Source organism: Epinephelus lanceolatus, chromosome 19 (assembly GCF_041903045.1).
Source record: "Epinephelus lanceolatus isolate andai-2023 chromosome 19, ASM4190304v1, whole genome shotgun sequence".
Taxonomy (NCBI): Eukaryota; Metazoa; Chordata; class Actinopteri; order Perciformes; family Serranidae; genus Epinephelus; species Epinephelus lanceolatus.
Genome location: NC_135752.1, coordinates 29,239,675 through 29,254,507, shown reverse-complemented (window position 1 = coordinate 29,254,507; position 14,833 = coordinate 29,239,675). Strand labels below are relative to the sequence as shown.

Sequence of the window (14,833 nt, the reverse complement as noted above, 5' to 3'; positions counted from 1 at the left end):
GGTTAACTAGCTTCGGCAGGAGTACCCAAACTCCTTTAACGTTACCCAAATTAAAGTATCGACAACACAATCTAAAACGCATCACTCGGAAGTAAATGCGCAGCATATCACCGGTAAAAAAAGTATCTAAAAATTATAGGCATGAAAAAGAGTTTCTCCAGAGTGTTAACTTATTTATTACTGGCTCGTTAACTAACGTTAACGGTAGTAGACAGTTAGTGACTCTTGAACAGTGCCTCTTACTGTAACAACTTGGTGTTATTTGTGTTTAAACGCTGCTTCTGAAACTTCTGAAAGCAGCTAGAAGATAAATGTAGTGAACTGTAACAACAACACCTCCCTTTGAACAGTAAACAATATCTTATAATGTAGATACTGAGGTCAAGAGACAGTAAAAATACAGGTGTAGTTTATGTAACGTTACTTGGTGACATTTACTCTTGCCTGTGTAGAATCTCCACTTACATACTTTTATGTCCTACAAGGTGTTTGCAAGTCCTTACAGTTTTAAATATCAGGCTGTATAAGTCATTACATTGTCTTAAATAAGTTTTTACTCGTACTCGTACTCGTCGTCCTCCGCTTATCCGGGTCCGGGTCACGGGGGCAGCAGCCTCAGCAAAGAAGCAGGGGCTGCGTCCGAAAGGCATACTACTACTACGAACTACCACTAGATACTACTCATACCTACTGATTAGTATGTACAAGTAGAAAAGATATTTCTGTGTCCTGTGCTGGTTTAATTTCGCCAGGCTACAACTGTTTTTGTAAATTGTGTGTGTGGTTGGATAATTATAAAGTAATAAATCACTTCAATTAAAAAAATCCTGTTGTGTTTTCAGTTACTGTATTATATCACAAATATCCTTTAATTTTATTGAATTGTAAATGTATATGAATGATCAGTGGAATATCCCGAAATGAAATCCCTGAGAAATTACCTTCGCTTCTATATATAAAAAACAAAAAACAATTTTACAGTAGACTCTCATTGTCTATTCTGAACACTATGATACTTGAGATACACACAGAGCCTCATGAAAAACTACTGTGTGTATACACATCAAGTATGTATATTCAAGCACTAAAATCTAATTGATCACTATTTAAAATATGCAGTGTTGCTGTAGTGTTGTGACTACATATTTACTATATAAGCAAGTAGTAAAATCTCTACATAATCAGTATTTAAATGCCTGTGTAATGAAGCAGTAGTGTTTTAACAGCTCCTTCACTACTCTGCGTGGTTACTACTAGAAACACTACTGTTTTACTACAAAAATCTACTGGTGTGTCATAAGTAGTGTTGCTGTAGTGTTGTGACTACATATTCACTATATGAGCAAGTAGTAAAAACCTCTACTTGATCACTATGTAAAATATGTAGTGTTGCTGTAGTGTTGTGACTACACATTTACTATACAAGCAAGTAGTAAAATCTCTACATAATCACTATTTGAATGCCTGTGTAATGAAGCAGTAGTATTTTAACAGCCCCTTTCACTACTCTGCTTGGTTACTACTGGAAACACTGCTGTTTTACTACAAAACTCTACTGGTGTGTCATGAGTAGTGTATAAACTACAGATTTACTACACAATTACTACAGGGGCCGGTTGCACCAACTGGTCTTAAGCCTGGTCTTAAGCTAAGTCGGTGGTAACTTGGCGTTCTAAGTCCGACCTAATAGATACGCCGGTTGCACCAACAGGGCTTAAGCCTTCTTCTCACTAAGACCGGGCGTAAATCTTACACCTAGTCAAGAGCAGGTGTAAGGTCATTATCAAGCTGCGCTCATGCGCCCTAGAGCGCAGAGAGCACAACTTGATTATGGCACGTCTCATCCACCGTCTGTATAGGAGCGGGCATTTAGACGGGAGAGGGTAGGCTAATTAGGGACAGAAGCAACTGGACATAGCCTAATGACGAGGAGCTGATTGAGAGGTTTCAGTTCGGTAGGAGAGATCTGTTTGAACTTACTGAAGAGCTGTCACTGGATTTACAGTTTGTGTTAGGCTGCAACGCAGCACTACCACCAGCCTTCCCACCAGGCAGGGGAATCCTCCCCAAATACGTCAACAATGATGTCACTGTAAATTGAGGTTTTCGGGGAGGACCCCCGCCAGTTGGATGATTTTTTTTGGAGGAGATGTATTTTTTTGCCTTGCTGAGGAGATCTTTCCACTTCTTCCTCATGTCAGCCTCTGTATGAAGGCAGCCAGAGTCTGAACACGTATTGATGTGGCCCGTTATCTCTGCCCATACCGACTGTTTTTTCTTATTTGTTATACGTCCTTGTGCTCGCTGTACAGCTTGATTAATTTTCTAATTTCAGTGTCGGTAAAGTTTTTAGTTGATCCTTCATGTTTTCTTCAAATCTTAAACTGTAAATAAACTGTCAACACAGATGAGAGGGGCGGGGTGATTCAGTGGCACGTCATTTAACGTCACCGCGCTCCTCTAGGCAGGCCGCGTGGGGCATTCCGGGGGCATTCACATGGACGCGCACAGCTAAAACCAGCGTAGTTAAGACCAGGCGTAAGCCCTGTTGGTGCAACCGGCGTAAGTCCACTCCTTAAGACTGGTCTTAACAAAGACCGTCTTAGGACTTACGACCAGGCGTAGTAAAGACCAGTTGGTGCAACCGGCCCCAGGTGACTACACAGCCCCTACTACACGAATAGGTTTTGTGTAGTAATTTAATAGCAGTTTTTCATGAGGGAAACACGTTGGGTCCATTCGGTACTAAAAGATTGGTGGGAAAGCACCCCATCTGCTGGCTTGACTGAGATACTGCACCAAAATCTGAACGCACCTGTGATCATTGAAATTGCCCAAAAATGAAGCTGGCCACTCTTTACCCACCAGCAACATGTCTGCAAGATCTCTCATGCTTCTCAACATGCAAACTGCGAGGCGTAGGCGAGCTTTTGCACATAATTAATTCACTGCCACAGTAGGCAATGACATGACATGCCACACTCAAAAACTTAAACTTTGCACTTTGAAGATCCTTTATATTGTTTTTGAAATAATCCAACCTGTTATGGTGATGACAACCATCATCACTTCTCATAGGTGTCACAACGCTAACATCATGTGTCAATCAAGTGATTAGTTCATTGAATATCAATATCTAGATACAGCATTTCCACCAGCACATTCTGTCATGTGTGTAGGCTGAGTCACTTTGAACACCTGTCACCTCACACAGTACATTGACATCCAATAACACTGCTCTGCCATGATGTACTTTCATTATGCCAGACTTAATCATCATTTGTTTTAACAGTACTAGTATTTATTATTATCATTACTTATTTTATTATTGTTGTTTGTTGTTGTCTTTTGAATGTCAAACGAATGTGAATGTCCAATATCAAACTAACTTAATACCGGTATAAAACAGACCGCTTTGTTCATAATCATAATAGCAGAAATACATTTTTGACCAATGAAAACTGTGTGTTGATAATTGTATATTTGTGCAACTTAAATCTTTAGCTTGTTGCACATAATGAAGGAGGCGTACAGACCTGTGCAGCCACAACAATGCAACATTATACATGAAATGGTCAAACATATATATATATATATATATATATATATATATATATATATATATATATATATATATATATATATACATATATATATGCCGTTGCTCCGCCATGATGTTTTGAATCTTGCCCTCTGATGAGGGCGGTAACATGCCGTGCAACGTCTACAATGAAGAAGAGGACGAAGAAGGGGTGGGCGATATATATCGTTAACGATAATATCGTCATTGTTGTTTTAACGATGTGCAAATTTACGTTATCGAGTATGCAAATGACTTAACAAAAACAACTGAAAACACACGTTGAAAGGTTGAAACCCCACACATTCACCGAACAAGAGCTACGTAACTTGCGTGCAGCAGCACGCCGCAGTACGCCGAGGTGGTCACATGATCTCTCACTGGCACCTTGGTCAGCCTGCTGCCAAACAAACATTAGCGATACAACATGGCAACACCGCCCCACGGATGCTCCAGCAGCTTCGAAAGACGTGGGTCAACTGTAGTGACAGGTCCCAGCCTGTCAGGCTAAAGTTCGCAGTACCGGAAGACCGTCTACGGAGCTACCTAGCCTAGCCACAATTAGCTGAACGAAGCAACAACATGGCACAGTTTCAAGTCTCCCCGCCGGAAAAGTTCACCTTCAAGGCTTAAGACTGGCCTAAATGGATTAAACGCTTCGACAGATTCCGCATTGCTTCTGGATTGGAGACGCAAGCAGAAGAGAATCGCAGGAATGTGATCTTTGAGAGAGCAAAGTTTAATCAGCGGCTTCAAGAAACGGGCGAGACGGCCGACAGTTTCATTACGGCGTTGCGCTGCCGGGCAGAGCACTGCGGTTACGGGGTTCTACATGATAAGGTGGTGAGGGACAGGCTTGTGGTGAGTCTGCGTGACAAACGCCTATCTGAACAGTTGCAAATGGACCCGGAATTGACGCTACAAAAGGCCGTCACCAGAGTCAAACAGAGAGAGCAGGTAAAAAAGCAGCAAGAAATGTTAAGAACATTTTTCCATTAATATCATCCATGAGAAATAATTAATGAGCTATAACGCAGGTTGTTTAAAACACATGTTTAAAAGAATATTGTCTAATTATCGTTATCTTCAAAATCCCCAAAATATCGAGATATTATTTTTTGTCCATATCGCACACCCCTACGAAGAAGAAGGCCGTGGTGCATTTTGGGTAAGTAGTAGCCCTGCAGTATGCTTTGCCATCATACTACAATGTAGGCGTGTTTAGTAGGGGTGGTAGCATACTGCTCCTCCCGACTACGGTTTCGGACATACCACATATTAATTTGGTCTACTACAATCCATACTACTTGACCTTTCAGACGCAGCCCCGGACAGTCCTCTCCCCAGCCACTTCCGTCCGCGGGAACCCCGAGGTGTTCCTAGGCCAGCCGGGTGATGTAGTCCCTCCAGCGTGTCCTGGGGCGGCCCCGAGGTCTCCTCCCGGTTGGACATGCCCGAAACACCTCCCAAGGGAGGCGTCCGGAAGGCATCCTTATCAGATGCCCGAACCACCTCAACTGGCTCCTCTCGATGTGGAGGAGCAGCGGCTCTACTCCGAGTCCCTCCCGGCTCTACTCCGAGTCCCTCCCGGATGTCCGAGCTCCTCGCCCTATCCCTAAGGCTGAGCCCAGCCACCCTGCGGAGGAAACTCATTTCGGCTGCTTGTACTCGCAATCTCATTCTTTCGGTCACTACCCAAAACTCGTGACCATTATTATTTTTAATTCAAATTACATAATTCATCTGATTTCCTAAAGCCAACCTAACCTGATATCATTCATACTCTAAAGACACACACAAGCAGTGCCAACATATGCTACCTTGACCTAACATGCCAGAGGCTGTTCACCTTGGAGACCTGCTGCGGATATAAGTTAAAATTATTGCACATAAAATAAATAACTTAATAAAGTTATTGCACACGATGCAAGTATAAATATTAAATATTACCGGCTGTGTGATTTCAGTGCAGCGTTCAGTGTAGTAATGGCTTTGGGGTAAAAACTGTTCAACAGTCTGCTGATGCGTGTTTTGATTGTCCGATAACGTCTGCCTAAGGTCAGAAGGTCAAACAGATGGTGGGCAGGGTGAGATGAGTCCTTCAGGATGTTTATTTTCTGGAGGCAGCGGGAGGTGAAAAATGAAATAGATACTTTATGCTTAGGCAGCATTACCGCTCAGCTACTGAGTCTTCAAATACACCTGGAAATATGTGGAGTGTGTTAATCTCTTTAGAGCCCAGATTTATGATCACTTGTACGTTTGTCTTCCTCGTCTCCATTTCAATCTTAGACGCACGTTAGGATGGAGGCTAAATCCAAAAAACCCTTTTCTCCCAAAGGAGGAAAGAAGCTAACACAGAAAGGAAAAGGTAAGCTGCAGTCAACATTAACCAACTATGTACTCCATCACTTTAGACCAGGTTTGTCATCGTCATTTTTCACTCTTGTCCAGATTCCATAGGGACCAAACTTGGTGGAAAACCAGGCGGTAAGCCAGGTGGTAAGAAGCCCTTCAAACCGTACAACAACACAGAGAGGAAAGGCAGGCCGGGGAAAGGTGGAGATGGCGGCAAGGGAGAACACAAATTTGCTTTCTCCAAAGCTGGGAAAGGGCCACAGAAGAGGAAAATGCCGTTTAAAGGGAAAAATAAAGAAGAGGGTGGAGGTGAGATAAAATCTGCTTGCTGCAAAAGTCTCTTACTTCTCATTGCTTGTGAGCGTTCTGACCAGTTAGTGTTTTCACTCAGGTTCTTTTGTTAGCCCTCATCAAGTGCTGCATGTTACATGTCAATAAAATATTAGTAACATGTAACAAGTACAGTCAACATGCAGTACAAATGCACCACAAATACAGCTTGAAATATACTTTACATTTAAACAAAGGGGATATAAACATCATTAACATGTGCTTGTGTTTGGTTGCCTGTCTTGTCAAAGTGTCAAGACAAGTCATTTCTGTGTGTGTGTGTGTGTGTGTGTGTGTCAGGTCCGGAGGCCAAGAGGATGAAGAAAGGTGAGTTTAAGCCGAAGACGAAGGAGCTGACGGAGGAGGAGCTGAAGAAGAACAGGCAGCAGAGGAAGAAGGATCTGAAGAAGAGCAAACAGCAGGCGGAGAGGAAGGACATGTTCCAGATCATCTGTCAGTGCAAACAAGTGTGGGGGGACCTCAGGAGGTACACACGCACGCATGCACGCACGCACACACACACACCCACAGGCAGAAATTGAGAGTTGAGCCCCTTAACTCTGACCTTCTATTTTCACGTCTTCAGGTTGAACTGAAACGCTCCACTACAGATCACATACAGTATGTACAGTACAGCTAGCCCCCCATACATGCAAACTCATTAAAGGAATAACTTATAATGATAAACAGTGTCACAGAATATCTTGTTCTGAAGATGACGAGCATCTGAAAAATGCCAAGAGTCAGTTTATGCTCAGTCAGAAGTCGTTTGCATTGCATGTTGTTTCACCTTTTCTGAAATAAAGAATATATTTCTAGTTGTTCGAGTTTTTCTAGTTTTAGGTCACTAAAACAAAGACATGCCCTCTAAGGTGCAGATTTTTCAAAACTCAGGTTACTTTGAATTTGTGTGGACAAGGAAAAGGGAACATCTGGGGAACAATGACGCCATGTGCTATAAATAACAACAGTAATGCCGGGCTACTGGTTTCCCATAGTCGACCCATAGACTTTTTGACAAGAGAAACAGCGCGACACTAACTTCTGCATCGGCCTAAAGAAAAATGTCATCCCTGGAGCACTCTATAAATTCCCATGCTTGCTGCTTAGAGTAATCACAGTCCATGGCACAGTCTCTCCCCCTCTCAGGACACACGAGACGAGACACAGCTCGCTACAATATGGGAGTTTGGTTGTAGTGAGTCTCTGTTGTTACGATGATGTTTTTTGGATTGGACGCGAAAGAAAGCTCTCATTACGTTTAAAATGTTTTGTTGAGGATTTTATTATTGAATCAAATTTAGAAAAGTTGAATCCCAAATGACAAATACACTCATACTATTAAAAAACAACAACTAAAACTAATACAGAAACTAATAAAAACTAGACTTAAACGTTAAATTTTTAAGCAATAAAAACTAAACTTTAACCAAAACCCACTCTGAAAACTAACTGGTACATAACTGAATAAAATCAAAAATTTAAAATGAAATAAAATAAAATAAAAAACTACTGAAAAATACAAAACTCCTGGAACAAACATACTTCATTACTTCAATGAAAATAAATCAACTTTGTTCATATATCCAGTCAATAAATTCTTCTACAGGACTCAATCTTGTGTATCTTTTCATCTACATATTTACTTTACACACAGCAAATAGCAAAGTATGGCAAAAAAGAAAGAAAGAAAGAAATAATCTCCCTAGTGATGAATTAGAAAAATGATCAAAACTTAACTCTACTCTTCTGAATACTCTGACAATGTGAGAATAAACATGTAATCAACTAGTCAGCTGTGATTAAAAGAAGAAGACTTGCAGTGCTGCTCAGTGAAGCCCTAACAAACAAACAGGGCAGAAAATATGACAGCAACAATGCAAATATGGAAATTTAGCACAACTATATACACCAAACAAAAGGTCACATTTTCCAGTGGATGAATGTCCATTTTGAGCTGAGTCAACCTTTATCTAATTTGCAAAGCCCACTCTGTTTGCCGATCTAAACAACTGTTGTTTGGAGGGAAAACTCCCGCATCAACTCTTGCCTGCTTGACTTCCCAAAATTCAGCTGTAGATCCAAAATAGCAAACACCGAGTCCAGCGTAGAGAGGCTCAGTGAATGTGGTCTGGACTTTGTGGATTGGAGTGATAGTTTCAGAGACGCTGTAGAAGGACAGAATACCTGCCTTGTAATCTAGAAACACTCCTACTCTGGAGGACAGAGGTTTTGTGATGGTAGTTTTGTTACTGTTATGTTTGAAATCGTAAGTCGTATGCATACTTTTCTTCACACAGTCTAATGTCCAAGACTTGTCATTTTCTCCAAACCTACTTTCATCTCCTGTTCTGGCAATGGCCTTGTATGCGACTGCTACTGAAACTCCTAAACCACTCCACTCCACTTCCCAGTACTGACGTCCACCCGTCAGACTTTTTTTACACAGAACCTGAGACCTGCTCATAAATCTGTCTTGATGAACGGGATATGACTGTTCATCTCTCATCAGTGTTGCTTTTCGGTTCTCTTTAGATAATACCAGTTGCATGCTTGCTGTGTTTGGATCAAGTTCAAACCGATTCTTGTGAACTGCATATTGTGATAATTCAGCTCTCGTCTGGGGATTTTGAGGAAGTAAAACATCCACTTCAGTCACTGTCTTTGAGATCTTGTTCCATTCCTTGTTACAAGTGTCCTGTAGTTTTTTTCCGGCTTCTGACACAGCTGCAGTCACATCCTCAAAGTGTCGCACAGGATGGATTTTGATGCTGGATGACTCCTTAAAGTTGGTAAGGTTTGGCAGTGAGGGGTAGCTCCGCAGAAACTGGGTGTAATTCTGTGTTTGTACGAGCTTCTGCAGCTGATTGCCTTTTTGCCTCAGTTCAGTGATCTCCTGCTGCAGCTTCTCCTGAAGCTCTTTGACCCGACTGACTTCACTTTTCTGCCGGGATCTGATCCGTTGCTTCATATCTGTCCTTTTTTTCTCAATAAGTTGGACTAGCTCTGTGGACATCTTCTCACTGTCCCTCACTGCTTTATCAGCAGAGCGGTTGATAGCCTCCAGCTCCTGCTGAAGCACCGTCACATCTTTCTCTCTGTTCTGGATTCTCGGAGGGATGTGTTGCCATCTCACACTGAGCTGTTGCTGCTTTTTCCTCATTTCTGCTGCAGCTGAGACGGTGTCGTGGCCTTTACGTTCATCCAAGGAGCACAGATAACAGATACACTGCTGATCAGTGCGGCAGAAAATCTTAATCACCTCATTGTGACGAGTACAGATGTTCTCCTGAAGCTCCTTCGAGGGGTCGACCAGCTTGTGTTTCTTTAATGGAACAACTTCATAGTGAGGCTGGAGGTGCTGCTTACAGGCAGAAACCAGACACGGTAGACAGGACTTGACAGCTTTCCGCTTTCTCCCAGTGCAGAAATCACATCCTACATCTTCAGGTCTGGCATAGTGATCAGCTGGAGCAGCTTGGAGTCCTGTCGTCTTCTGTTCCTCCACTAAATCTGCTAACATGGTGTTTTTCACCAGAGCAGGCCTCGGTACAAAGGTCCGTCTGCACTGAGGACAGCTGTGGATTTGCCTCTGATCCTCTTTATCCCAGTGGCTTTTAATACAGCTCATACAGTAGTTGTCTCCACAGGCAATAGTCACCGGATCCTTCAGTAGATCCAGACAGATCGAATAGCAGAGTTTTCTCAGGCTAATCTGATCTCCTTGCTGTGCCATTTTACTTCTCACTGATAATGAATATTGTAGCGCTTGTGAACAAAGAGGGAGTGGTTTACTGCTTCATTCCTGAAAGAGGAGTGCTTAGAAACAACCTGTTTGTGTTCATCCCCTAAAGGATGAAAACACTATCTTGAGTTTTTAATTAATTCCTAAGAGAAGCAGTTTGAACTTTAGTTGTAATCCAGTTTCCTACATGAAGATCAGATGATACAAACTGGACAAGACAACCAAAATATTAAGTGCTCTAAACTGACCCTACCTGCAAAGATAATAAGAAACATGCCTTGCATTCCTTGGAAGTCCACAGCTGTCTTCTGTGTCCTGCTGACCAGATCATTTGGTTTTACAGACCTTTATTTTATTTTTTATAATTAATATTCACTACCCACAGCTCCTTTCTCAGTTTTTGCTTTCTTTTGAAATAAGATCTTTCCATGAAATGACTCTTCCAAATTTTTTTTGGCACGTCATCATTCTTATGAACAATCACAAACATGTTTGGGCAATCAAAATGATTAAGACCTGACTTGACTTCATTCATGAAACAAAGTTCTTATGGTATTTCACACACACACACACACACACACACACACACACACACACACACACACACACACACACACTTGGCCTCAGGGCATGATGAAAAACCGTTGTTGTAATGAACAGTGATTGAGCAATCCGAGGAGTGGTTTCTATTCAGTATTTTTAGGTCATCACAGAAGTCAACATTGCCTGGTTACCTGGACCAGTGGGATTTTCCTCTCGGGTTATTAGACTTTTGCAAAAAACATTGTGACGTTGGCCCTAAAAGGGTCTATAAGATGTCTCGGGTTTTGAGTAGCAATATCTCTGCCTCCCTTGTTGATAGGAGCTTAAATTCTGTCTGCATTTCAGTTGGGGTCAATGCATAATGTTTGTCTAGTTCAGCTATTGACTATAGTAGCTCTTGTTTTTTTCTCTCTTTATTTGTTAATAATTAAGCAGACAAGAGTTAAGCGGGATTTATACTTATGACACTATGCCGTAGCCTACGCACGCTGCCTACACTGTTGTGAGCATTTGTACTTGTGCGGTGGTGTGTCTGTGTCACTCTGCAGTTACACCTCCATAACACTAGTTGGCAGCGGGGGTTTCTGTGAAGTGCTGTAAAGTTTAGTTGACTCAAACACACATTAAACACACATTAAACATGACTTAATGGAGACAATTTCAAACACAAGTACACAAATCAGCTTCACTATAACTCGCAGCATTCACGTGTCTTTATCTGGACACATTTTCCCCACAAATACAACATGCTAATGTTTTTAGCACAAGCCTATGGCATTTTGCATTGAATAAATTAGCCTAGCAGCTAGCAGACCTTTCCTCTTCTCATATGAAGCTAGGGGCAACAGCAACATTTAACAAAGGTAACGTTACAAAATCCGGCTCCATTACAACTCACAAGTTTCACCGACAAAACAACTGTCTGATAATAAACATGTTTTCCAAACAAATACAGCATGCTAATGTTATTAGCACAAGCCTATAGCATTTTACATTGTATAAATTAGCCTAGCATTGAGCGAGGATTTCCTCTGCTCATATGAAGCCAGGGTAAATCACACACAAGACTTAAAATGCTAATTTGTGGAGGCTTTATTGTCTTTAACAATTTATTGTTTCTTATGTTCAAAATTAAAGTAAATTAAAGCTTTGTTTCCACTGAGGGAAATGGCTTCAGCTGACAAAAATAGACAGGTCTACTTTGCCAAAATGTTTCATTTATGGGGAGTTGCATGTCAGCCTACGGTGTAGGCTACGGTGTAGGCTCTACATTGATGCAGAGCCTACGCTGTAGGTATGGTGTCGATTCAACGCAGAAGTAAAAATTCCGCGTAAGTTTCTTGAGGCTGCTAGACATTTAACTAAAACCAAGAAAAGAGATCACATTGCTCCACATTTAGCATCTCTACATATGTTGACTGTTTCTTTTTAAGATCAGTTTTAAACTTGATGATGAGAGGAAAAGTGACGAGGAGGCTTCACACTTTACAGAGTTGCGTTCAGTAAAGACAAAATAAAAACACCCTCATCTTCTAAGGCTTTTAATTATGAACAAACACAGTAGTCAAAAACAGATGTATTTTTTAAACTTAAAAATAACAATAACTCCTGACGAAGTGCTATTAGTGAGCGTTACCTGTCACCTTACAGTAACTGTAGGTGTTTGTGGTCCCCGCCTAATTAGCTCCTGATCTGCCGGGTGAGTTTTGTGCTTTAAGCTGTTCGGATGGATACCCTGGTCCTTGTTTGCTGGTGTGGGTGTAGCCTGTAGGGGATGGCAGGGGGGGAGCGGGGGCAGTGGGGCCTGGCAGGGGGGCAGGACGTGGCCCCCTTTATGAGACAGGGTGCCAATTTCTCTCCTGAGGGCCTCAGCCTGCTGTGATTGTGTTTTCACCAGCTCCTGGAGCCTCTGAATCTCCTCCTGGTCCACACGTCTTCTGTAATCCTGGAACTGTCTGCCCTGGATACACAAACAGATATCTATAAAGGTAAGCAGTATACAGGTGGCCAGACACAAACAACTCACACATACAGTACAGGCCAAAAGTTTGGACACACCTTCTCATTCAATGCGTTTTCTTTATTTTCATGACTATTTACATTGTAGATTCTCACTGAAGGCATTAAAACTATGAATGAACACGTGGAGTTATGTGCTTAACAAAAAAAGGTGAAATAACTGAAAACATGTTTTATATTCTAGTTTCTTCAAAATAGCCACCCTTTGCTCTGATTACTGCTTTGCACACTCTTGGCATTCTCTCCATGAGCTTCAAGAGGTAGTCACCTGAAATGGTTTTCCAACAATCTTGAAGGAGTTCCCAGAGGTGTTTAGCACTTGTTGGCCCCTTTGCCTTCACTCTGCGGTCCAGCTCACCCCAAACCATCTCGATTGGGTTCAGGTCCGGTGACTGTGGAGGCCAGGTCATCTGCCGCAGCACTCCATCACTCTCCTTCTTGGTCAAATAGCCCTTACACAGCCTGGAGGTGTGTTTGGGGTCATTGTCCTGTTGAAAAATAAATGATCGTCCAACTAAACGCAAACCGGATGGGATGGCATGTCGCTGCAGGATGCTGTGGTAGCCATGCTGGTTCAGTGTGCCTTCAATTTTGAATAAATCCCCAACAGTGTCACCAGCAAAACACCCCCACACCATCACACCTCCTCCTCCATGCTTCACAGTGGGAACCAGGCATGTGGAATCCATCCGTTCACCTTTTCTGCATCTCACAAAGACACGGCGGTTGGAACCAAAGATCTCAAATTTGGACTCATCAGACCAAAGCACAGATTTCCACTGGTCTAATGTCCATTCCTTGTGTTTCTTGGCCCAAACAAATCTCTTCTGCTTGTTGCCTCTCCTTAGCAGTGGTTTCCTAGCAGCTATTTGACCATGAAGGCCTGATTGGCGCAGTCTCCTCTTAACAGTTGTTCTAGAGATGGGTCTGCTGCTAGAACTCTGTGTGGCATTCATCTGGTCTCTGATCTGAGCTGCTGTTAACTTGTGATTTCTGAGGCTGGTGACTCGGATGAACTTATCCTCAGAAGCAGAGGTGACTCTTGGTCTTCCTTTCCTGGGTCGGTCCTCATGTGTGCCAGTTTCGTTGTAGCGCTTGATGGTTTTTGCGACTCCACTTGGGGACACATTAAAGTTTTTGCAATTTTCCGGACTGACTGACCTTCATTTCTTAAAGTAATGATGGCCACTCGTTTTTCTTTAGTTAGCTGATTGGTTCTTGCCATAATATGAATTTTAACAGTTGTCCAATAGGGCTGTCGGCTGTGTATTAACCTGACTTCTGCACAACACAACTGATGGTCCCAACCCCATTGATAAAGCAAGAAATTCCACTAATTAACCCTGATAAGGCACACCTGTGAAGTGGAAACCATTTCAGGTGACTACCTCTTGAAGCTCATGGAGAGAATGCCAAGAGTGTGCAAAGCAGTAATCAGAGCAAAGGGTGGCTATTTTGAAGAAACTAGAATATAAAACATGTTTTCAGTTATTTCACCTTTTTTTGTCAAGTACATAACTCCACATGTGTTCATTCATAGTTTTGATGCCTTCAGTGAGAATCTACAATGTAAATAGTCATGAAAATGAAGAAAACGCATTGAATGAGAAGGTGTGTCCAAACTTTTGGCCTGTACTGTATGTCTGTTTTGCATAAAACCTGACTGACATGCGTCTATTATGGTATCTAGTACAGATTTCAGCCTGTTAGATAGTACAAGTGCAAAAATTTTGTAATCATTATTTAATAAGAATATTGGGCGCCAGTTATCTAATATGAGATGATCTTTCTTAGGTTTAGGAATGAGGGTGATAAGACCTTGACATAATGTAGGAGGGAGTGAACCTCTGTCTGTACTTTCTGCATATACTTCTTTTAGAAATGGGGCTAAACTTTCACAGAACTGCTTGTAAAATTCGGCCGTCAAGCCATCTGTTCCAGGTGATTTATTGACTTTTAAATGGTTTATAGTGTCAGTGATTTCATTTAATGTAATAGGGCGGTCGCAAAAAATACTATCTGCTTCACTCAGCTGATTAATATTAGGAATAGAATAAAAAAAGTCAGAGCTAGATTGATGGCAGTACTTGGAGGCAAAAATCTGACTATTAAAGGATCCAGCAGTAGGAAAAATAAAATCACAAGTTCCTGAGCTTCTAAGAAGCAGCAGTACACCCCTTGGTACAGCATCAAACACGACTGCATACTCTTTGGGTGGGACTGGAAACTGAAATTTATTCATAAATTCTTGGTAAGAG

At 41.9% G+C, this 14,833-nt stretch overlaps 2 protein-coding genes across 2 annotated transcripts; one reads left to right on the top strand and one right to left on the bottom strand.

The window, feature by feature from the left end:
• Nucleotides 1-5,878: 5,878 nt before the first annotated feature.
• LOC117270090 (pumilio homolog 3-like) lies at nt 5,879-6,921 on the top strand. Its single transcript, XM_078162130.1, has 4 exons — nt 5,879-5,951; nt 6,035-6,139; nt 6,194-6,247; nt 6,569-6,921. Exons 1-4 carry the CDS (start codon nt 5,885-5,887, stop codon nt 6,808-6,810), a joined length of 468 nt encoding a protein of 155 aa, XP_078018256.1. The 5' UTR covers nt 5,879-5,884; the 3' UTR covers nt 6,811-6,921.
• Nucleotides 6,922-7,523: 602 nt separating this feature from the next.
• Nucleotides 7,524-10,019, bottom strand: LOC117269881 (tripartite motif-containing protein 16-like). Its single transcript, XM_078162129.1, has one exon. The coding sequence runs from the start codon at nt 10,002-10,004 to the stop codon at nt 8,238-8,240; it is 1,767 nt and encodes a 588-aa protein (XP_078018255.1). The 5' UTR covers nt 10,005-10,019; the 3' UTR covers nt 7,524-8,237.
• Between the last annotated feature and the right edge of the window lie 4,814 nt (nt 10,020-14,833).

Coding starts and splice junctions, on each gene's coding strand:
- LOC117270090 (XM_078162130.1), top strand. CDS start 5,885: ATGGAGGCTAAATCCAAAAAACCCTTTTCTCCCAAAGGAGGAAAGAAG. Junction 6,140..6,193: donor GAAAGGCAGGCCGGGGAAAG/GTGGAGATGGCG, acceptor AAGCTGGGAAAG/GGCCACAGAAGAGGAAAATG. Junction 6,248..6,568: donor AAATAAAGAAGAGGGTGGAG/GTGAGATAAAAT, acceptor TGTGTGTGTCAG/GTCCGGAGGCCAAGAGGATG.
- LOC117269881 (XM_078162129.1), bottom strand. CDS start 10,004: ATGGCACAGCAAGGAGATCAGATTAGCCTGAGAAAACTCTGCTATTCG.